Source organism: Mytilus edulis, chromosome 1 (genome assembly GCF_963676685.1).
Source record: "Mytilus edulis chromosome 1, xbMytEdul2.2, whole genome shotgun sequence".
Lineage (NCBI taxonomy): Eukaryota > Metazoa > Mollusca > Bivalvia > Mytilida > Mytilidae > Mytilus > Mytilus edulis.
This window is the reverse complement of record NC_092344.1, coordinates 94,485,441-94,511,604: the sequence shown is the minus strand read 5'-3', so window position 1 is coordinate 94,511,604 and position 26,164 is coordinate 94,485,441. Positions and strand designations below refer to the sequence as shown.

At 31.6% G+C, this 26,164-nt stretch overlaps 1 protein-coding gene across 4 annotated transcripts; it reads right to left on the bottom strand.

Moving 5' to 3' along the window:
- Nucleotides 1-760: 760 nt before the first annotated feature.
- Nucleotides 761-26,164, bottom strand: LOC139495596 (high affinity choline transporter 1-like). 4 transcript variants are annotated; one of them, XM_071283886.1, is made up of 11 exons: nt 25,874-26,065; nt 19,630-19,668; nt 18,545-18,718; nt 17,521-17,628; nt 14,461-14,616; nt 13,890-14,038; nt 12,650-12,796; nt 9,956-9,991; nt 3,084-3,213; nt 2,239-2,456; nt 761-1,344 (listed from the first exon to the last, which is right to left on the bottom strand). In XM_071283886.1, the coding sequence occupies exons 3-11, from the start codon at nt 18,705-18,707 to the stop codon at nt 814-816; spliced, it is 1,638 nt and encodes a 545-aa protein (XP_071139987.1). In that variant the 5' UTR covers nt 18,708-18,718; nt 19,630-19,668; nt 25,874-26,065; the 3' UTR covers nt 761-813. The 4 variants fall into 4 exon arrangements, with proteins under 4 accessions (XP_071139987.1, XP_071139993.1, XP_071139978.1 ...); XM_071283892.1 differs by lacking the exons at nt 18,545-18,718; nt 19,630-19,668 and having other exon boundaries at nt 25,874-26,164; XM_071283877.1 differs by lacking the exons at nt 19,630-19,668; nt 25,874-26,065 and having other exon boundaries at nt 18,545-18,827.

Here is a 26,164-nt window from a genome sequence, read left to right as displayed (position 1 = left end):
AACATTATAATAGTACCTCTTATAGACATGAATTATCATTGATATGGTCATATTTATAAATTAACTGTTTACAAAACTTTTGTGAATTTTTGAAATATTAAGGTTTTTCTACCTCAGGAATAGATAACGTTCACTGTATTTTGTAAAACTCTTAGGAATTTTGGTCCTCAATGCTCTTCAACTTCGTACTTTATTTTGCCTTTTTAACTTTTGTGGATTCGAGCGTCACTGATGAGTCTATTGTAGACGAAACGCGCGTCTGGTGTAAATACAAAATTTAATCCTGGTATCTATGATGAGTTTATTTTTAATTTCATAAGGTTGCACCATTAAACACGTTAGGGTGCATGTCGTTTGAGTATGATTGGTTGTCGTTTACCACACAAAATTATGCAATTTGACAGCTGTTATATAAACTTTACAGAAATATCATAATGTAAGAAAACTAACGTGATACTAATAGCAGGGGACTGTTAGCAGTATCACTTATTATAACAATACAATTACTTCATTCGTCTTAGAAGATGCTCCATCACTTGTATGTATTCAAACAGTGAATTTAAATGTACAGAATCGATATGAAAGATGAATGTTAACCGGCAGTGCTTCGCAAAAGTTGACCTTTAAGTTAGATGGTCTTGGTTTATTTTATTACACCCATTTTAGTCACACATCCTCTGTTGTCATTTTTCCGTTACTCTAAAATATAAAGTGTCGCCTGGGAATTTGTGTTTGGTGTAAAATTTAATTCAATTCCATTAGGTTAAAAAGCACATTTTATATTAAAAAAAAATCATAGTCGTTGTTAAAATATCAATTGTTCAAAAATGTGTCCGTTTCATTTTTGACGTCATCTTCAGTTTTAACAGTCATTGAAATATCGCTTCCATCATTTTTACATCGACTTGATTTAGGTCCATAACAGTTGAAGATATCAAATTTTTTTGAAAGTTTTCTTTTTGTGAACATATATTCTGTTAAATATGAGATAGAAAGAAGTGAAAATGTACACGACATCATTGCAAATGTTTTGAAGGGAAATAACTGGCCAAGCGTATCATTATACCCAGGATACTTAATAATAGCCGGAAATGACAACACTGGTTCACCTCCTAATACACGTAGTGTGGTTCCTACAACAAATCCACTAATTGCTCCATATGTATTCGCGAATGGTACCCACAATGCACAAGTTAAAACAGGAAACTGAACAACATACATAGCATCAGCGCATAATATATACAGTCCATAAATACTGTTGGCAGATATAGCAATGACAGCACCAAGAGTTCCTACAACTACTATACTAAAACGAAGTACCCATGTAAGTTCTCTGTCAGATGCCTGGAAATAAAATACTTTCTTGAGCCATTCATTTAAAATACTAACAGAGATTTTTATTTTAAGACATGGTTAAGACATTTGATTTTGTTAACGACCATATGTACAATGAAAGGTAAACATGTCAAAAATAGGAGTACAGCAGTCAACATTGTATTATAATCTTAATCCCTACAAAACAAACAAATATGTCAACAAAGAAAAACAAAAAGGTATTTTGACAAAGCACAATAGCAAAAAAAGACAGACAAGAATCCAAAAATTTACCATAGCACAATAACACAATGACGAGATGTATGAGTACCGAGCCATGTCAAATGGAATAAACAGTAAAAGTAATAATTTACAAAAACAAGTAAAAGAATAACGTTTTTAGAAAGTATAATGAAATATACCTATTCCGGGACATACATAGCAGGTCGTGAACCGAGTCGGCATAAACTGGGGTCCAAAGTAAAAAGCTTACTAGTCTAATGCAAATACAGACAAGTGTTCTACATAAATATATTCCAGGAATGTACTGAAAGGGTCAACACAAGTATATTATCTACACCATCTATGTACAGGAATGGTTATAGACCTAACGATCTTCATAATATGGAAGATAATAGAAGTGCAAATGATACTTATTTACCAGTTAATGAAAAATCAGAAACATGACCATAAATCTAATGGTATTGTTCCTGATGCAGATTTGGGAAGGGAATTCCTATAGAACATCCTCATGGTGAATTAAATCTTGCTTTGTGCTTAATGTTATGTTAGTTGTGTTTGTATTTCGTACCGATCTGTTGATTTAAATCATTTACAAATGATTTACATTTTAGCGCAGTTGAATAGTGTTCTTTTGATAATAATACCAAACCTTTTATTTCAAAATAGCTACATAATATTTACCTGAGGTCTAAAACAGTTCTGGTAAATATTTCTACTGAAGACGGAGCCTGTTGCTAAGACAATGGAATCTGCAGACGACATAACTGCAGCACTAATTGCTCCGAATCCTATGATCGAGACTGTTAATGGACATAAATATTCCATAACCATAGGTAATATAAACGTCCAATCTTCGTAAGATAATGTGGAATTTTGTGGATACGAAGTCATGTTCCAATCTGCACAAAAAACCAACACAAAAATTAATTATGCTCGTTCTTTCTTTTGATATATGTCAGTAACAGTCACTTACGGAAGAAGAATGTGAACAGCTATCATTAGATTCACAACGATTTTATACTAATCGAAAATTGACAAACTAACGCACATTTCATCTATACGTACGACTGACATCTTGTCTTTTATATTCAACAATGGTATCAATGATGACACAGACTTTACAGAATTTAGTAACAGTTTCTGAGGACTAAGAATAGGCACATAGGAAACAACGAGTACAGAAAAAGATGAAAGTAAAAGCTACAGAAAACTGAAGCGAAATCACAATCAGCCTTCTTTAATAAATTGAGTGTAAGTATGTGTTAAAAAAGGGTTCGCAATATTTACTTCACCAGTTGTGCAAGTGCCACTTGAAGTGGTTTAATGTGTGTGGACAATTAAAAATCCATTAGCAATTGTATCCGTTGTAAAATAAGAACGAGGAAAAGACGACAGGTTGTTGTCAATACCAATGACATGAATGTCGCATGTTATGATAGTTCCAAACAATTTGGCTTTCGTTATAACCTCATTATGTTTTTACTTATCTACTATATTACAAACTTATTAGAATTATCTATAAATACCAGTGGCAGCACCAATAACACCAATAGCAGCAGGTGGTATCGCCATCAACCATGAAATACCTGCTCCCAATAACGCAGAATTCCGAGCAACGGTTACAGATTTACATGCTAAAATTCGTTGGTAAAACGCCTGAAATATGAAAAATAGCTGCTACTTTTCTTCATTTTCATATGTTCTGAATAAAATGTTTATTCCACCTACGATTTTTGGCAAAATTATATATTAGCTAACTATAAAACCGTAGCTATTAAACAAGGTATCACCAATCATTTTCTTAGGAAACTGCTTGTACCAAGTAGGTACTACGTTAATTGATTTTGTCAGATTTTATGAACTTCCTCTTTTATAATTCCCCTTTGAGTTTGGTATTTTTGTTATACTTTTTGACAGTATTTAATAGATTCTTTCCCTTTACACTTTGAAATATTTTCATATAACCCTCATTTGTGCGACTCAAAACCAACAGTAGCTTTGTCGATACATATCAAAGAATTCTGCTGATGTCAACACTAGATCCGTTTTAAAATTCTAGAGAGTTGTGAAACGTTTGTCCTGCGACCATGCCCAGATGAATAAAAGTAACAGCGCTGTTACTCTGAGCGATGTGTTTGTCTAAATGATATTACGCCATGAATTAATATACCATATCTTTTCTTTTCCGCTCTAAATTATATATTATATATAAATATACTAAATAAATAAATGATTTGGAAAATACACTGAAGGTAAAAAAAGTCATGAGAATTCCGAATGCAATAAGGTTCTATCCGGGCACTCTGGTTCTAAACCTTGGTTCCATCTGGGTTGTTTGGTTCTGAACCTTGGTTCTATCCGGGTTCTTTGGTTCGAAACCATGGTAACTAGTTAAACATTCAGGTTGTTTGGTTATAGCAACCCGACTTCTTGGTTCCATCTGGGTTCTATTCTAGATTATTCTAATGTTCCCGTTGAACTTGGAGAAAATAACCACAAGTATCCGAATAAAAAGATAAAGTAGGTCAAAGACGCTAAAATTGTTTTATAACATTATACATTTCAGGATCGACGACAAGAGAAGCTGTAATTAAGGTATTTATTTTCTCATTCTAATAATTTTTATTATGAAATTAGATAAAAATAAAGCATATATTTTAAAAATAAAACGAAATATACATTATATCGAACATCCTTTTATTTAATTCAGTCGTTCTGTTTTAATTTATTTCCCTTTACTCATTCCTTATTTCCGTAAATATTTCTAGAAGTTTTAAAACAACAAAATTAGGAACTGTCGTTCGTTTGGCCCACGATATATGCATCTAGCCACATGACCAGTTGACGACTTGCAGATATATTTGATTGCACATTTGAAGTTCGAATAAATTCTATTTAATAGCTGCTTTGTAATAATGTCAGATTTGATAGAAATACGTGTGAAGTATATGTAACAAATCGTTTTGTTCAAAACAGAATGATAAAAGACATATTAAAAGAAAGTGATGATCAATTTAAGTTTGTTAGCTTTATTTAATTGTAAGTTATAAAATATTACAAAAATGTATATGTACAATTAATTTGTCGATACTCCTTGTGAAAGGCATGCATGTAATCATTAGACCCAAAATAATCAAATCAAAATTAAGATTGAATATTTGTGAAATAAAATTGTGTGTGTGTGTGTTAATGACAGTGCTAGTGGGATGAGTAGCACCAGCACACTAGTAAGAACTTCTGTGTCGGTGCCATAGTAAAGGGGCATAAAGAGTTACTCTAGTCCGTCCGCCCCGAACGTAAAAAAAGGGTTCCGTTCTCTTAACTTAAGTTGCCTCGACCAAATACTACATAACTTATACACAAAATAAAACAGAAGACGTGGCATGAGTGCCAATAAGAAATCTTCACAAAAGACTAGATGACACAGAAATTAACAGCTATAAGTCACCTTACTGCCTTCAACAATGAGCAAAGTTTCCCTACCACATAGTCAGCTATAAAAGGCACCGAAATGACAATGTAAAACAATTCAACGAGAAAAAAAACGGACAAATTTATGTACAAAAAATGAACAAAAACAGATATGTAACACATAAACAAACGACAGTTCATGAATTACAGTCTCCTGACTTGGGACAGGCACATTCAAACAGCAGGATCTCTGCCCTCCACCTAATGTGGCATGGTTGCCAAAGAGAACTCTCCACAAGAGACCAGATGACACAGAAATTAACAACTATATGTCACCATACGGCCTTCAATAATGAGCAAATAGATATAGAAAGATGTGGTATGAGTGCCAATGACACCGGTGCCAATGACAACTCTCCATCCAAATAACAATTTATAAAAGTAAACCATTATAGGTCAATGTACAGCCTTCAACACGGAGCATTGGCTTACAGCGAACAACAAACTATAAAGGGTTCCAAAATTACTAGAGGTGTAAAACTATTCAAACGGGAAAACCAACGGTCAAATCTATATAAAAAAAAGAGAAACGAGAAACACGTATAAATTACATAGACAAACGACAACTAATGTACATCAGATTCATGACTTAGGACAGGTGCAAACATTTGCAGAGGGATTAAACGTTTTCATGGTACCAAACGTTCTCGCTTTTTCTGAAACAATATTATAACTGGCGTACTAAATTATAATCCTGGTACTTTTGATAACTATTATAACATCAAAACATAGAAAAACACACCATAAAACGAAATTCAAACGAGAAAAGAAACGGACAAATTTATAGGCTCCTAACTTGCGACAGGCACACGCATACTGAACAAGGCGGGGTTGAACATGTTAGCGGGGTCTCCACCATCTCCCTAACCTGGGACAATGCTTATTTCCACATAAAAGAAAATTAAATTTGATATTTGGTAGCGTCACTTTTACCGTTCATGATGAGTTATCATGTTCCTTTATAAAAACATAGAAAATGCTGAATTTTTCGTTTTCGTTCTTTTAACTAAGTTTGACTCAATCAAATATGTTATAAACCTTATACGTAATGCTTATTACCCCATAACACAGATAGATCTATCAAGTTCGATATTGGTTGGTGTTACTGTTCATGAGTTATTAGATATAAGAAGTTGGTACGAGTACTAATGATACAAATATCAACACGGAGCCTTAATTAGATAGGAAAAATGCTAAATCTGTTGTTTCTGTTCTTTAACTTTAAAATTGAGAAAGGACATGGGGAATGTGTCAAAGCGACAACAACCCGACCATAGAGCAGACAACAGCCGAAGGCCACCAATGGGTCTTCAATGTAGCTAGAAACTCCCGCACTCGTAGGCGTCCTTCAGCTGGCCCCTTAAAAAATATGTATACTAGTACATTTTTTTTAAGTTTGCCTCAACCAAATGTTTTGAAACTTATACACAATGCTTATGGTCACAAAACAGTAAAAATTACGTGAATCCTGCATCTATATGTGGAAGTTTACTTGTGGTTTTTTTTCACAAGCAGAGTGTCTATCTGTGGCTCATAGACATATTGTACATTTATTTCAGTAAACAGTTTATTTACTTCCTTTGAATTCTATTTCTAATAAAATTAACTTGCATATTTTTTTTTAGGATTGCGGTGCAGTTTGGTAACAGACAGTGACCAGCATAACGAAGTGTTTCAATAGATTGAGCTCTATGTCTAAGTGTACTTTAAAGGTTCTTTGCACCGAGTTCAGTTTATTGATATGCGTATACCTTCTGTGTGATTTTTTAAGATGTTTAAACAGACTATCAATATCTGCATGTCCATGAAATGAAATCCAAGGTAAATGATTGAAACATTTTGAAACATCTATCAATACTGGCAGCACATGGTGCTACTGAAGCAGTAAATGTTATACATCTATTGACTGGGTGTGAGGGTAATAGCAAGTTTGTTGTCCCTGAGGTACCAACTATTGCTCGAGGCAAAGCCGAGAGCAATAGTTGGTATGCGAAGGGACAACAAACTTGCTATTACCCGCACAACCAGTCATTAGGTGTTTTATTATACTGAACAACACAGCCATTAAGTGTTTTTATATACCAAATAACTAATTTTCTAAAAGTGTATATACCTTATCTGAAAGAAAGAAAAAATGTGACATAACTTTACATGCACATGATGAACTTTACTTTTTTTATAATTCGTTTTGTATTTATAAATATTTCATTAATTTCAATCAAGACTACAAAATACTTGTGTTAAACTTTCCGTGCTTATTATAAATCCTAGTTAAAGTACACCAAACGCAAATTCACTTTTAATATACGGAGAGCGAACCCATATTATGAATAAGGTACTATATTTTAAATCTTTTAAAAAATTTCCATGAAGATTTTCTTTCTCAGATTCCACCGTTTACAATATATGAGTGAGTTTGACGTTGCAAAGCATACGAAACCAAGCAGAGTAGTCAATGACATCATTATCGTCCAATGAAAAATAAGCATGGAAAAGTACGGGAAAGATGATTATGAAACTATTAACCGGGGCAATAGTCTTTGAAACTATTAACTGGCAAATTGTCTTTAGAATGAAATAGCACAACTATTTCATTTATTTTATATAGGAAAAAAACTCTTGAAGTATAATAATCTCTCTTATTTTTCACGGCAATGAAAAGATTTAGTTTTTATTTGATCAAAACATTCTTCAATTCAAAAATTGAAAATGGAAATTCCTCGCCCGCCTGCGGACTTCAGATGGCCCCTAAACAAAATGTGGACTAGTTCAAACTCCAATACATAAAACCGAACTTACAATTAAAACATACAAGACTAACATAAGCCAGAGACTCCTGACTTTGTCAAGGTAATCATACCCAGAGGCACATCCAATATGCATAGGTCAAGAGTCAAAAAGTCATAGACTGGTAAAGAGTTCCATGACAAAAAAAAAACACACACAAAGCAGATGTTGAGGAAAGGGTCATCGTGGTACACAAAACTAACAAATATATCTATATATCTAATATAGATATAAGAATATGTGGTATGAGTGCAATCAGACAATTTTCCATTTAATTCAAACAAAATATACAAGTTGTACAATGAGGGCAAAGGTCAAGCTCATATGAAGTTTCTCGTGCCACAACACTCACCATCTTATGACAATACATCTTCATGCTACAAATTCAGAAGCAAGGTCAATTTAGAATTATACTTTTATGTCAGGGTAATCTACCACGGAACACACTATATCTTGATGACACACCCAAAGTGCATAGGTCAAGAGTCAAAAAGTCATAGTCTGGTCAAGAGTTCCATGTCGAAAATACACAAAGCAGTCCTGCACGAAAGTTCATCACAGTACACGTAACAATGTATAATGTCAAGATGCACTACACATGCCAAATACAGAAAACATGGGTCAGGGACAGCAACAGAAGACATATAACTAAACTCAATGGAACAGTACTTGTATTGCAGGTCACTAAAAATGCCTTCAACATAGAACATAAACTCTTCAAAGTTAAAACCGTCTTTCACAAAAGTTTGACCAGGATTCTTTGCAACGATTACCCTTGTTAATTGAAAATCTTACCCTTGTTAATTGAAAATCGGGTCGTGCAATTATGTCAATAAATTAAAACGGTAAGATAAGACCTTAAAACACTTAATTAATAGTAAACACTAGGGTTTAATTTAATTTCTAACCTTTCCATGTGATAGTACTATAGTAAACTGATAGAAACACATGATACAGTCATGAAATAGAATATTTGCAATAGTACGACCAGAACAATACAAGACAGAGTTGGAAACAATGAAAGTAATTATACATACGATTTTTTAATCACAATGCACAAATAAGGAACCGTAGTTTTCATTCAATTTATTCATTTAAAATGTACGCTCGCGTTAAACAATGGAAATTAACTTTGTATATTTATATAAACGATCAATCTTGTAAATAAATAAATAAATAAAAATAAATAATCTTTATTTCAAGAGGATGGTCCCATTAGTTAAAACTAATCTTCCTGAGAGTCCTCAAAATAATAGTAACATATTTATCAGTACATACAGTATAATAATGATATATTATACACAATATACAATTGTATCTGAATAATAATGAAAAAGCATATTAATTTGCACAATTGATGAAAAAATTGTAACATTTTGTTTTAAAAGATACTCATTTTTATTTCATTTGGTAAACTGTTCCATATTTGAGAACCTGAATATGTAAATGTTTTCTTTAAAAAAAATGTTTTTGGTTTTTGGAAGATTTAATATCTTTTCATCAGCTGAACGTAAGTTATAATTTTGATTATCAGTAAAATGAAAATTTTATTGTAAATAGTTAGGAACCATAGCATTTAATGATTTAAATACAAGTATTTCCTTTTGGTATTGAATGCGTTTTTCCACATTTAACCAGTTTAAACTATTAAACAATAAACTGCATGATGTCATCATGCCAGCTTCAACTATAACCCTAGCAGAATTTTTTAATAACATATTAAGTTTATTTATTCATAACAAATTCCCCATATGTTGCAACAATAATCAAACAATGGTAGAATATAAGCATTAAAATCGATAATACGTATATGCATATATATGTAAATATTTTCTTATCTTTTGAAATAAATTGATTGTATTTGATATTCTACATGACATTTTATTTATTTGCTCATTCCAATTTAGGTTTTTGTCAATTATATATATAAACCAAGAAGTTTTTCACAATTTACATTCTCTATTTTTTCATTTGAAACATTGATATTTTAACTGTTTCCAGTTGAACAAAGCCTTTGTTTTGAACCAATAATCATTGATATACACTTTTTGGCATTTAGTTATACAATTTTGCGAACACCAGTTTTCAATTGCATGAATATAATTTTGAAGGTTAGCAGTTAACTGAAGTACATCATTACCTTTATTATGTAATGTAGAATCATCTGCATATAAATCTATTAATGAATATTCAATGTTTAGTGGTAAATCATTAATATATAAAATAAATAACACAGGGCCTTGGATAGAGCCTTGTGGTACACCAGGTTTTGTGCATTTAGTATTAGACATGACGTTATTGACCTTAACTTGTTGGCTTCGTCCAAACAAGTATGATTAAAATGCCGTCAGTTCATGCAATTCCCGTTTGTTTTTCTAGTGTTTTTAGATTTATGAAGTCACTTTTTTATAAATTTAATAAGACATCAAACCTGTATCGAATAGGACCCTTTATTCACAGGGACTCGGTTAGCAGATTAAAATTTTGTAAATCAATGTTTTTAATTTATTTTTTATTATTTCCTGTCTATTTGCATTACTTTATTTACGTATTTAACGTTGCCATCACTAGTTCTTTGTTTTCTGGCAATGTGCAGTTTACTATCCATATCCGTATACTGAAAAATCCTAAAGGGATCTAAGTCACCATCTTGAATTGCCTTCCCTACTTTAGATAAAAAATAAATAAAAATATTAATAAATTACTATATACCTTACAACAGCCCTCATTTTCTTCCAATATTATTATTCTATCACATGCATATTTTGATTTGTGGATTAACAGAACCCTTACGCAGCTTCAGTTGCATTCGTGTCAGAATATTTAAATTTCCCGGCGAAAGCAACGTAAAAGGCAAACATGTCGTTTTCAGTATGATGACGAAATGGGAGATAACTCTTGTCATTCGGAAACTTCCGGGTTGATGCATTTATCACAGCGATAACTCCTTATAAACAGACGAGTGCTGTCCCCTGATTTATTATTACATATTGAGCGCAAAATTATTAATCATGTTAACGAATAGAACCTTTTTTCAAACGGGGTAACATAAATCATTGACTTTTTCGTTGACACATCAATAATATGAAGAAGTTACTTAAAATATTGACACGTTCAATGGGATTTATAAGGTTTACTAACAGTACCAGGATTTAAAAAAGGGGAGAGGGCCGGTTGGTAGGTCAAGTTGGATTAATACTTTGAAAAAGTCTATTAATTTATCATTCATGCATGTATGAAGTTCAATCAAAATGCCTTTTTTCCCCATAAATACGCCTCTGATTATATAAGTGTTGTACTGCATAAATCCATGATTTGAAAAAATATCAGGACGATGTCAGAAAGTCACATTCCTTTATGGAAATAAAACCCGATAGTTTGGGGACAATCATTTGATATTTTCAATGGGCGGAAGGATAAAAGGATACTCTGATATTGAAACAACACATGCACTGACTGTTCAAAGACATTTTTATTTGATATTTAATTTATATGAAGGATATCTTGGTGTGGCGTAGGTATCAAGTTAGGGGATATCACTCGTCTGTTTATAAGGAGTTATCGTTGTAGTAAACGCATCAACCCGGAAGTTTCCGAATGACAAGAGTTATCTCCCATTTCGTCTATCATACTGAAAACGACATGTTTGCCAGTTACGTTGCTTTCGCCGGGAAATTTAAATATTCTACACGAATGCAACTGAAGCTGCGTAAGGGTTCTGTTAATCCACAAATCAAAATATGCATGTAATAGAAAAATAATTTCGGAAGAAAATGAGGGCTGTTGTAAGGTATATAGTAATTTATTAATATTTTTATTTATTTTTTTATCTAAAGTAGGGAAGACAATTCAAGATGGCGAATTAGGTCCCTTTAGGATTTTTTTAGTATACGGATATGGATAGTAAACTGCACATTGCCAGAAAACAAAGAAATAGTGATGGCAACGTTAAATACGTTAATAAAGTAATGCAAATAGACAGGAAATAATAAAAAATAAATTAAAAACATTGATTTACAAAATTTTAATCTGCTAACCGAGTCCCTTTGCCTTTATTATATCGACATTCTGAATGAATTAAAATATAAAAGAGCTCTAACACATTATATTATGGAATACAACGGCGCCGATGGTTTGGACAAAATATGTGACGCCTAAAATGGCATTTATATTTATAATTCATAACGTAAACAACGAGTATATTTGGTCTCTTTTTGAGAGTTGTTTAAAAGACAGTCATACCATATCTTGTTTTATACATACGTTTATATTTGGAAAAGAAAAGTATTAACACAACAATTATTTAAAATTTCATTGTCACAATATACCACATATTGAATCAATCCGTATATAGTTTGAATATTATGTCGACTATTATATTATTTGTTTGTGCGTGTCTCTGTTATAAATGTTGTTGTGTGTGTTAGTGTTGTATATCTGTCACATAGTGTTTGAGTGATATTTTGTTTCAACATTGTCATTGAGCATGAGGTTTGGCATGCCATTAAACCTACAGGTTCAACCCACCATTTTTTCTTATAATGTCCTGTACCAATAGTTATTAAAGGTACCAGGAATATAATTTAGTACGCCAGACGCGCGTTTCGTCTACACAAGACTGTACCAAGTCTGGAATAGTTCGTTCCTATGTATGTCGGCGTTTGTTTTTGTTTCACTTCGGTGTTCCTGTTATTCATTTGTTTTCCTCTTATAGTTGATGTGTTTCCCTCGGTTTTGGTTTGTTACTCGGATTTGTTTTTTCTCAATCGATTTATGACTTTTGAACACCAATATGCTTCTGTTGACTTTTATTTTATGATTTATTATTTCATACCTGCCAGGTGAGACATCCTCCCAGTGTTAAAAGGCATGTGTCAATATATATCCCAATCTGGTTACTATCCATTTCTCCTTGCCATGTATTACTTATTCTACTGAAATCAACCGCGGGATTTGTCCATGCAAACGGTAGTGCCATTACCTGTTAATATAAATATAGAAGATGTGGTAAACTATGATTGCCAATTATACAACTCTTCACAAAAGACCAATATGACATAGAAGTTTACAAATATAGGCCTCCAACAGCCTTCAACAATTAGTAAAACCAAAAGTGTAAGCATAGTAACTTAATAATGAAGTGATCATTGTTTATAATTATATAATGTTTTCAACGCCAGACTGAGTATGTATATGAAACAACACAACTAATTGTATAATATTGAAGATCCTATGGATCATCGATGGTTAAAACAATTTTATTTTATGGATAGATTTTTTGCCGAAATCATTTAATTGCATATATGAACTGCTAATTACAAAATTTCTGTGGAATTCTCTAATTGATACGTCACTGATCAAAATAACTAAACTTGTTTAAGATTTCGTTTAGGTATAAATTAGTTGATTTCTTCTGTTACAGTCTATGGTATTACACAAAATGTACATATACAACAAAGTAAACTTTTTCATAACTTATCTGTTATTCCATCCATGTTGTGGTTGTATTGCATACCGTTTATAAGGTATCAGTTGTATTACTAAACACGTGTTCCAAAAAAAGACTTCCGTATGTGAAATTAAAACGTCCAGTGTTTGTCGCTCATTTGGATATATGTGCATCTGCCATAATGGCCACATTATAGATCAGAAGATAATTTACAACCAAAATATGATCCATTTGCTGATTATATCTGCCGTTTACAGTTTCTCTCTTTATACAATAGATTCCCCCCAAAATGCAAAATTACTTTTTGAGGAGTTCCCTTAGTGCTTTAATCATGTTTTCATCTGCAGATTTTAAATATCTGATCATATTTGCTTTTTACAGTTTATACTTATCTGTCATAGCTTTGAAAAATACGCCACTTCTGATAAAATTGAGAATCGAATTGGAGACTGAGGCAGCAATTCGATCAACTATCAGAAATCAGCCAATGGCCGGCCACCAATGGGTATTCAAATATTTTTAATTTGACTTTCAGTTGTAAGTATCTTCAAGTTGTTTCTTTCTTCCATTTAGTTTTCATGAATTATATTTCACCAAGAAAATATGTAAGTAAAATTGTACGTACTAGTCCTATGATAATGAAGAACATCTGTATAACGTCTGTGTAAGCTACAGAGTATAAACCACCAAAGAATGTATAGACAATAACTATAACTGCTGAAACTATAATGGCAATGGACATTTCAATTCCAAGTATTATCGAAACTGTTGCCCCTGTAATAAACAAGCATGGAAAATAAAAAGGAAAGTTTCAGGATTATGAATCAAAAGATTGAGATGCAATTGTCATTCACAATTTAAAAAAAATACACTCAATTACATATGGAAAACATGAGTTACTGACTTCTGACAAATGTGTAAATGACTTATTTAAAACATGTAATATGAACCTTGTTATTGTCCGAATACTTGAAACAAATTACTTCCTACAATTTTGATAATTATTCACTTATTTGTTCATATCACTGACTTAATAAAAAACTTTATAAAAAATGTTGTTAAAAACATTTATTTTACAAATTTTAATAGTGAAATTGATTTTTTTGGTTACTTTTTCGCCATAACTTCCATCATAGTTTACTTGATTTTGATGCAGATAAAATCTATGTATTTCGTTATTCTTATTTAACTACAACCTAGTGCATTGAAGATGGCAGCTTCCCAGAACAAATCGCCTAATAATTCCGGAATAAATAGTAGTCCACCAGTCCGATTCCCATATTTTTCTTGTATGGGGTCAAATATAGTTGTATATTCTGCTTTTCTTACTTTTGGCACGTATATTAATGCAGCTATAAGATAAGATGATGCATACTTTTAAAACTAGTCAAAATAAACTGCAGCCGATATATATTTAATAACCAATGTCGTGCTTGAAACAGAAGTACATGTGCACATTTTCTTACGCATATACGAATGATATATATTGAATATACGGTGGATTCATTCATTTTCGTGTGTATCAATTATCGTGGATTGAGGAAATCTTGCATTTTTGGTGGATATTAAGTATTCTGGTTTTGTCAAAGTCTGCATACAATGTTATAGAAAATTTGAAAATCGTTGAACATTTAAATTCGTTGTTTGCCTGTACATAAGAAAGCCTAGAAAATTGATATCCCACAAATAATAACCAATCTACAGTAAACTCATCATATATACAAGGATTTAAATAGTGTACGCTATACGTTTAGTCTACGAAAGACTCATCAGTGACGCTCGAATCAAAAAGTATAAAATGCTAAGTAATTACGAATTTAGACGCTGAGATCAACAACAATCCAGGTAACCATTGAATAACGATATACGTAATGCAATGAAAGTTGTCTCTCTTCCTACTGAAAATCATATCTGGTATAAATAACATTTTAAAGTATTAAATTGTTAGTAATGAAGTATGTTTCGCAAATTTCCTTCCGCAAAATTGTATCCTTGAAGTCTTGTCTCTTCAGTATGTAAACACTTGATACCGTGAAATTTTGGAAACTACGTCTGCACCTTTAAGCGACATGACCAACTCGGCCTATCAAGACTTGTAAAACTAGAAATTTCGTTAATCGAGTGCGAGTGTTGCTTTCTTCGTATTCTTTATGTAAGGGTTGTTACACAGTACATGATGTATGGTGGTAGAAGAGATATCTTGCAGACAGATCATCGATTTTCGACAGTCGCAAAAGATGATGAATACTTACCATGCAGTCATATCTTTATGTTGTTTTATGTTTTAGTTATAAATATGTACCAACATTATATTTGTCATTCATAATACTTAGGGAGAACACTAGTGTTTCATGATTATTTGTTAAGGGTACTGTGAATACATAGAGCCAACACAAAAGTAAATTAGCAAAAATAATTGATACTTGAGTTGCATTATGTTTATGTTTGTTACTGATGGACTTAAAAGTGGGTTTTATGAAATTCTACCACATTTCAACACTTTTATGTTAGAATTTTTTCCAGTTCAGGAAATTACAGCCATTTTCAAATTGTTCCGTCGATGTTGAGGTATAATGCTTTTTTGATTTTTTATGACACATTTGAAGTTTACACACGTTTTATAGCCTTCCAATACTGACCCAGGTATACCCAAGGCTCATATTTACAGATGATCGACTAAAATGTGTATTCTGTCTGATGCTTTCAAGTATATTTGGGTAGGGGAAACCAATTACTAAGGTATTTCAGTATTGAGAGTACTCAAATCATGTCAATATCATTTTAAAATTATAAATTATATCTGGGTTGGAAATTGTAGGTGAGAATAATTATTTCCACGTAAAATGTACATCCATCTTGTCATTGTTGGTGTTTTAATATTGCATAATTATGTTGTCTCTTCTAAAGAAATTATAATCTTTGATGATGTATCTAATAACTAAATGATTCGCTTAATCACAACTGCAGCTTCAAAAATGTTATAAAATCCTTAGTTGTAAGGTACGAATTTTGAAAATTGATACCAATATTCCATTTACTTTAAAAAAAAAAATATGAATAGATCATATTAAGATTAAATTTTTTGGTGTTTTTCAATTTCTATTCTGTCCGATTGTTTTTGAAAAAAATGTAGCAGCAGTTTGAGTATGCAATGAATATTTAAATGGATTAAAAAACAAATTACTTTTAAACTTAAGTCATGGTTAATAGTACAGCCTTCATGTGCATTCTGTTAAACTGCTAACGAACAAACAAACAATTTTAACCAATCCGAATATTAATGATTTCCAACATAGACCATTGATTAAATATTCTCTAATCAACCACAAAATTCAAAAACCCATGAAAATCGACTGATTTGACATTTATAGAATAATGAACGATAATTATTATTCCAAAAGAGTTCTGAATTTATATATAAATATTAACGTTAAAAAGGTGTAGCATTCTGTGAAAGCATGACTGATATATAACTGTTTTGTATTAAAACTTATCTAAATGCAGGTTTTGAATACTTTGAGGTTCGCTTTATACTTTTTGTGACAGTTACCCAACAACGTAATGAATACAAAATACATCTTAATTAAGATGAGCATGCAGTTTCCATCAGGCGATAACTGTCTTCAAAATAAGCCAAGCTCTGAAACGCTCAGTCTTAAAAAGTTTTGAATAAATTTCACGGAAATACAATATAAAAACACCTATAATATATTTGTTGTTCAATATCTATAGCATAGATCTTGATTATTTCTGTTAAATTTATTCGCAACATTTTTATAGTCCATAAATGTCCATAAGTCTTTTTAGTCGTAGACTTTCTATTTCATTTCTTTACACCTAACATTTCCTTTTATCCCTAGATGTCCTCTGATTATTTTTGTCGTAGAATTTTTTTTCCATTGACTTAAACCCCTCGTCGTTCTTTATCACTAGATGTGCTTTTGTTATTTTTGTCGTAGAATTTCCGTTTCTTTGACGTTTGGTCCACATCACCGTAATCCAAAGATGTGCTTTTGATATTTGTGTTGTAGACTTTCTGTTTTATTGATGTACATGCTCCAAATGTAGCTCTGTCCCAAGATGTCCATATATATCATATATCATATACGGTAGGTTTTTTTTGAAAATCTCCCGTTTCTGGAGAAATTTTATTTCTGTTATAGTTATCCCATCAACTTGCAAAACAACACATATGTTAAGTTTAAAATAATCCTTGATTTAGTTTGCCTGTCAAATATAAAGTATAATACACAAACCTAAAATTAATGAAAGATTATATCCGACTGGTCCAATGGTCCATAGAAATCCATCTCTACCCATTGATTCTGCTGTACCATTGATGTATGCCCCTCCAACCATAGTAGCTTCAATAAAATATAATAATCATCGCCATGCTGATGTTTTTTTTCATTGCATGGAATAAGAATCAATAAGAATATGTGGTATAATTAACATAGTAGCTTTAATTAAATATACTAATTACTTCTATGGTGATGTTTTGCTTTCATTGCGTGGCATGGAGCATAATAATAAGAAGATGTGGTATGATAGCAAATGAGACAACTCTCACCCAAGACCAAAGGACATAGAATAACCTTTATATACTTTTTCTTGTTTTAGTGAAAATCCAATAAGTCGGTTAGCTAGATTTACCATGCATTTTAACATTTCTTTTTGTGAGTATATTTATCATTACATTATCGTCTATGACTAAGGTTCGGTTGTTTCGGTTTATGCCACGCATACAGAGAACTTGAATCAGCGTTTTACCACCATTGTTGAAGACTCGTTCCGTTCATTTGCAAATTTTCTCGTTTTTTTAAATAGATTTGACCGTTGGTTTTCCCGTTTCAAATGGTTTTACACTAGTAATTTTGGGGCCATATATAGCTTGTTGTTCGATGTGAGCCTAGGCTCCGTGTTGAAGACCGTACCTTGACCTATAATTGTTTACTTTAATCAATTGTTATTTGGATGGAGAGTTGTCTCGTTGGCACTCATACCACATCTTCATATATTTATGACAAAAACAATATAATAGTTTCTGCTCGAGGTTAACAATTACATGCGAGATATCAACTGTTTTACTCACCACATGCACTTCCAGTTGTTATTTTAATCCAGATTTTCATAACTTAAGGGTTGAAATAAAGTATGTTACTTATTATATTCATTATTATTACTATTATTTACATTGCTTTTTAATCAAAAGTAAGCTGACAATTTCATATTAAAGATAGGACTGGTATAAAAAAAAAATGAAAAAACGCAAATACTGACCTGCAGTTGTTAATGTGGCTACAAACATACCAAGACTCCTGCCAGCTACCAATAAATCATTTGTATCCCCCTTTTTGTTCTTCCTTCCCGCCCATATTCCAATAACCACAATGATGATGTAGAAAACAACAATACCAATCACACCAGGTATATTTACAACCATTATGGTCTATCCTACATACACAGCAAAACACTTTTTAGGGATATATAAACCCTTAAGCATAAGTATTCCCTTTTCAAATTGTTTCAACCTTTCTGTTGTCACTTATAATCTCTTTACATTGTTTAAACCGTCATTAAAGGTCAAATATCCACTTTATCTGTTAAATGAAATTATAGTATATGATTTGCTACTTTGATGGTGAAGATCGAGTTCAGTGGTGCGAATGTTTTTCACGTTTGTTGAGTATTTTATCATTTATAATTCATACTCTGTCGTAGTATTGAACGGTAACAAATTATTTATTATGCATATCTGTTATGAAAATCTACACATTTGTCAAATACGTTGAAATGCAGTGTTGCAAGTAATGTGTTTTTTACTTTTTTTGTTATCTTACAGGTAATTCTACTTTTATAATTTATCGGATCTTCTAGGTAATGTTTTTATATCTTGTTTATCTTACAATCGAATGTATCAACTAAATTTAAAACATTGTTGTGACGCCATTCTATTGTTGTACCCGTTCTTTATTTCAATGATTGGACTATCATTTACCTGTAAGAAACCATTATGTTACCTTCAGCTGTCTAATATTTTAGAATAGCCCTCCTCTTTCTTAAAAATATTGGACAGCTCAAGGTAGTATAACTGAATCTTACAGGTAAAAGATAGTCAAATCACTGAAAAAAACCCTATCAATTCCGCATATTGTTTTCATCATGTGAACAAACAACCAAAGAACAATTGACGATTACAAAAAAAAACATTTTATTAAAGCCACATTCCTTTACAATAGTTTTGTCACTCATTTGATTAAAACATTTTTTTGAGAAAAAAATACTTTCAAATTGATTTTAACACTACCAATACATATATCACAGATAAGATTTATCCTCATCCGTCTTTTGATACTAAAAATTACCTCTGGTGTTGATCTTATTCTTTCTTACATAATTTTCAGCTACAATTAAAATGAGAAAAAACAATAAAGTTATGCTTTTAACATTTGATATATCACGCCGCAATACAAGGACCATGAACAACCTAAACCTCATCCTGTTTACAAATTACAAAATAAGAACTTTCTTCATTAACTAGGGGACTACAATAGTTTTTATAATTTTCAGGTTTCGGCGTTGATTTACAAGTTGATGTATTTTTTCAGTCTAATATTATTGCTTGAATATGAATGTAATGCAACACTTCGCTTATGAACGACGATGAATATGGGAAGCAGAATAAAAGAAGCCATTACCACTTGTTATCTGTCATATAAACCAATGGTGTGTCCGATTGACACTTTGTTCGCAGTGATCGTTTTATGTAATAAAAGAAAATAAGAAAGAGTTTGTTTTGCGAAAAGAAAACCGAGATAAATAATTATGTTTCGGTATCATTACTAACAAAAACAAACACAAGGAACATAAATACACATATAAAAAAAATAAGAGACACGACCTTGCAGAAAGAAAAAAAAACAGAAAAAAGGAGGTAATTATGTGGTACCGTTTGGTTAGACAATAACAGTCTCTTGAAAATTCCGATAAACAACAAAATGATTTAAAATTGTTATCTCTACATTTGTTCATATCTATTATATAATTCAATCACTCGATATGGTTCAACGTGAACGTGTCTTCGCAGGTTTTTTTTCTTTTCTAATTCACCTAGTAAGATGTAAAACCTCAGAAGAAACAAGAAACTAATAGGAGAGGATGAGCTTTTGAAATATAATAAATATAAAACTTGCCATAATATCCTTTTTTTAATCCACACATATTTGATTTTAATCAAAAGTTTGAAAAAACACAATCACTAATAACGACATAACTTTTTTCGTTTTTTTTTTTTGCATTGAAAATACACTTCCTTCGTCTGAATCCATTTTGAAGCACAACAAAAAAAAGTATTCACCGAAAATATTTAAAGTAGTCTTTGCGCACGCAAAAATCATGACACGCATACCTTATGTTTTAATCTTCATGTAAATGCAATACATGTTGTTAATTACCTTCAGCTGTACTTTCTTTTTGTCTATTGTTTATGTTGAGCTACTTTTTAAAGGGGCCAATATGAAGGGTAAATTTTAATGTAGAAAAGTTTATTCACAAAAACACTTGATGAAATAAATCGTAACAAAAAATTGTATTTGCTTGCATTTTTTCACCTTTTTAACATGTTATACAATGTTTTAAGTAAGATATGATCCTCCGACAGTCCATTCTGTAAAATATTGAACAGGTCTTCGGCATGCGGCCTCAATCTTGTCCAATATTTTACGGAATGGACTGTTATAGGTTTATATCCTTTACAGCACTGGTTATTAACTTTTGTAATAAAGCTTATGAAAATAATGGTATTAATTATTTTTTGAGTGTTAAAAATTATTTAGAGGTTTTAGATAAAATACATGCTTTTGATGGTCCTTATAATTCTGTTGACAGTTATGATTTTTCTACTCTGTACACTACACCTCCACTCAATCTTATAAAGCAAAAGTGTATCGTCAGGTAGTAGGTATTCCTATGGGCACTAACTGCCCCTTTAATAGCAGATTTATTCCTATATTGCTATGAATCTCAGTTTATGACCAAACTCAGTAAAGACCTATCATTTTCACATTTGGTTGATACATTCAACAATACCTACCGTTATCTGGATGATATTTTTTCGTTAAATAATCCAAAGTTCTCTAAATATACTTCTGAAATTTACCCAAAAGAACTTACTTTAACTAAATCTAACATAAACAGCAGCAGTTGCCCTTTTCTAGACTTAGACATTTCAATTTCTAAAGGGAAACTCCATACTAACATTTACTACAAAAGAGACGATTTTTTTCATTTCCTATTGTTAATTTTTCTTTTTTAAACGGCGATGTGCCTTTGGCTCCGTCATACGGTGTTTATATTTCCCAACTCGTGCGGTATGCCCGTGTGTGTACTGATGTCATAGATTTTAACGAACGTAATCAATGCATCACGGATAATTTTTTATGTCAGGGATTTCGATACCATAAATTACTTAAAACTTAAAACTTTTACTAAGTTCTTTCATATATACAAAGATAGTAAATTTGGCTGTACCTGTAGAAAACTTATTAAAAATGGTATTTCACATCCTTATTTTTACAGTAATATTGTACTTAAAGCGCGGAAATCACTATGTGATCCGTGTAAACTCATCGAACCTTTAAATAAACTTATTAGTAAGGGTTATCGTACCAATATTGTAATTAGATCTCTGAATATATATTAAATTGGCACTAATATCGATTTTGTCATTAGCAAATTAAAACAACTAAATTGCTTTTTCTTTTCAAGCGGGATGTATAGAGACACACACACGTTAATTTTCATCTCTAAATAATTCGCTCCTCACTATCTTATTACCTGTTGATACTTTTATTTTTCGCATTGCACCAAGTCATGTCTTCTCTGACTGTGCATGACGTTAAAATACTAAATCCCTGGGATGTGTTTTAGTTGATTTTAGTCTCTGATGCATGATTTTTTTTATTATCAATTGTTTTGGCTTTGAACTAGCTGTCAGTAACTGCGAATACTCTCAAATCATACTTTCTTGTTAATTTGACCTGTTGATACTATTTATAATGTTTTTTTGTTATTTTTTGTTATTAATATGGATCTTGTCTATATTACACTTGTTTAAAAAATGTCCTGTACCAAGTCAGGAATATGGTCAATGTTATATTATATATAGTTCGTTTCTGTGTGTGTTACATTTTAACGTTGTGTTTCTTTTGTGTCGTTTTTTTCCTCTTATATTTGAGTGTGAATTTATCTAGCTCTTATTGTATAGTTTTATTGTTGATATTCACTCCATATGTACCAAATGTTGGATTATGTTTATTTATATTACAGAACTTTCTTGGTATTCTTAATAGGAAGATTTTGTAAACTTATCGACATAATTATTTTTATTTACCTGTGTAAATTTGAAAACAGTTTTTTTTTCTTCGAAAATGAGGATTTTTTATAAATTGTTAAATATTTCACAGTGATATCTTACCATAGATTTTTTTAAACTTGTTTATTTACTTTTGACCTTAAATATTAATTTATTAAAATGAATATGCATTCAGGTATCGCTTTTCAAATTTATTCGTTCATAGTGTGTTAATTTGCGTCGATTTCAATGAGCGTAATCTATGCTTTTTGATTGAGTTGAGCCTTCCAATTGATATTTTATCGTGTGTTTTCTATGTTATGATGTTATACTATTGTCTCAGTAAAAGGGAGAAGGTTTGGTACCATTAAAACGCTTAATTCCGCTGCAAATGTTTGCACCTGTCCTAAGTCAGGAATCTGATGTACAGTTACAGTAATTTTCGTTTGTTTATGTAGTTTATACATGTTTCTCGTTTTTTATATAGATTAGACCGTTGGTTTTTCCCGTTTGAATGGTTTAGACTTGTAATTTTTAGGCCCTTTATAAATAGCTTGTTTTTCGGTTTGAGCCAAGGCTCCGTGTTAAAAGCCGTAGCTCGACCTATAATGGTTTACTTTCATAAATTGTTATTTGTCTCATTGGCACTCATACCACATCTTTTTATACCTATTAAATTTGCGATTTGGTTACCATATATTTCTGAAAACTTTGATTTATAAGATGGATTTGATTTTCGGATGTACCAGTAGAAAAAGCAGGATATCACATAATAATTTACGAAATTTTATAGAGATGGTAATACAATTGAGAATGGAAATGGGGAATGCGTCAAAATGACAACAACCCGACCAAAGAGCAAACAACAGCCGAAGATACGGTCAATATAAACACATTGATTTTAAGTTTAATCAAATATAATCTTAAATGATTTCTACACAAGTATTCCCCATTCTAAATCAAAAGACAAATTGAAAGAGTTGGTATTGCTTTGATTCATAAAAAAAATGGCCAACGTTGATACAAGTATTTTGATTTAGGTAGGGATTAATTTTACTCCAACATTGTCCCTCTTCTTACCGACTTGTTCCTTTATTATTATGAGACTTACATGATACAGGAATTTCTTAAAAAGAAATAAAAGAAGTTAGCAGTATCCTTTAACTTTGCTTTCCGCATTAAAGGGGATGTTCTCTCACTAAATAAATCCAAAATGTGTTGACTATGTTGAACTCATCTATACCCTCAAACTAGAGATAAATGATACAACAGAAACAGTTAAATCTGCCTCTCATCTCGACTTACATCTAAAAATTGACATTGATGATCGGTTTAAAACAAAACTAACTTTACGACAAAACAGATGATTTCAGCTTCCCAATTGTGATATTTCAATTTTTGTGTAGTTACATTCGAGCAGCGACTGCATCCGGAGTATATATCTCCCACTTGATACGATATTCCCGATCTTGTATGTCCTATCATGATTACTTTGGTAGAGGATTGCTATTCACAAAGAAGATATTAAACCAAGAGTTCCAAATGGTGAAGTTTGAAATCATTCTTCGTAAATTTTACGGACGTTATTACGGGTTGGTGTACCGTTATATAATATCCGTTTCACATATGATAGCGAATATGTTCCTTATATCGTAATTACAATCTCTTTCCCGTTTCCCGAATGTGACCTACCGAATTACTTATTAGTGGTTTACTAACATGACAACACGACGGGTACCACATGTGATGCAGGATCTGCATACCATGCCGGAGCACTAGAGATCACCCTCAGTTTTTGATGGGGTTCGTGTTGCTTAATCTTCATTTTTTTAGGTTGCGTTTTGTGTACTATTGTTTGTCTATTTGTCGTTCTCTTTTTAAGCCATGGCGTTGTCAGTTTATTTTCGATTTATGAGTTTGAATGTCCCCTTGGTATCTTTCTTCCCTCTTTGGTCTCGTGTAGAGAATGTTTTAATTGACAAGCATAACACATCTTCTTATTTTTGTATAAACTTTTTTCTTCAGTATTCTAAAATACTTTCGAATTTTTGTAAAAGATTTTCTTTTGTAATTCAATTGTCTTATTAGTTTGCCTCTTATATACTTATTTTATACACTTGGTAACCCCTCCATCTGTCCGTGTGTCTAAACGAAGCCATCTGTATTAGTTGAAAATTGCTCGTTTGCTTTCTTTCTCTTTCAACGTATGTTTTGCTTTGTTGAAGATTTGTTTTATCATATCATTGATATTTACTTAGCTTATATCCCTGATTGTTAATGTTCGGTTAACTGACCAAATTCAATTTATAAGTATACAATATTTAATAATATATTTTCGTGTTTTGCCAAAGTGGGGGTAGCGGATTATGATGGCATTCTGTTAAAAAGAATGTCAAAAGTCCAATCAAAAGTGTCAAATAATCTACAGTCTTTGTTGCGCACTGGTAGATCCTAAAGACGGATATAATCTAAAATAATTGATGTAAATGAAAAGATTATAGTTGAGCGTAAACTTGAAACTTTTTCTTTTACAGGTCTATCGACAGTGTGACTCTTTGACGTTTACCATCCCTAGATGTGGTTTTGTTATTTTTGTCGTAGATTTTCCGTTTCATGTATTTGGTTTTGATGTTATATTTGTTATTCTCGTTGGATTTTGTCTGACGCTTGGTCCGTTTCTGTGTGTGTTTCATTTTAGTGTTATGTCGTGGTTCTCCTCTTATATTTAATGCGTTTCCCTCAGTTTTAGTTTTTAATTTTTGTCCATGGATTTATGAGTTTGAACAGCGTTTTGTTTTATTCACGTATATCTTACATCTTCCTTTATCCCTAGATGTTCTTTGGTTAATTGTTGTCTTGGATTTTCCGTTTCTTTGACGTTTAATACACATCTCCCTTTATCTCTATGTGTCCTTTGGTTATTTTTGTCGTATACTTTCCTTTTCTCTGACGTTTACCATCCCTAGATGTGGTTTTGTTATTTTTGTCGTAGACTTTCTGTTTTAAAGATGTACATACTCCAAATTTAGCTCTATCCCAAATTGTCCATATATAACTAAATACATAAAACATGTACTTCCGGTTGTTATTTTAATCATGCCCCGGATTTTCATAACTTAAGGGTTGGAATAGATTATATTAATCATTACTATTATTTATTATTATAACTATTTACATAGGTTTTAAATCAATATTACAATTTCATTTAGAAAATAATAAGTATATAAAAAAAAATATGAAAAACCATCTATACTGACCTGCAGTTGTTAATGTGGCCACAAACATACCAAGACTCCTGCCAGCTACCAATAAATCATTTGTATCCCCCTTTTTGTTCTTCCTTGCAGCCCATATTCCAATAATTACAATGATGATGTAGAAAACAACAATACCAATCACACCGGGTATATTTACAACCATTATGGTCTATCCTACAGACACAGCAAAACACTTTTTAGAGATATATAAATCCTTAAGCATAAGTATTCCCTTTTCAAATTGTTTCAACCTTTTGTTGTCATTTATAATCTCTTTACATTGTTTAAACC

Coding starts and splice junctions, on each gene's coding strand:
- LOC139495596 (XM_071283892.1), bottom strand. CDS start 26,036: ATGGTTGTAAATATACCCGGTGTGATTGGTATTGTTGTTTTCTACATC. Junction 14,039..14,460: donor TGCCATCTTCAATGCACTAG/GTTGTAGTTAAA, acceptor TGTTTATTACAG/GGGCAACAGTTTCGATAATA. Junction 12,797..13,889: donor TCTTCATTATCATAGGACTA/GTACGTACAATT, acceptor TTATATTAACAG/GTAATGGCACTACCGTTTGC.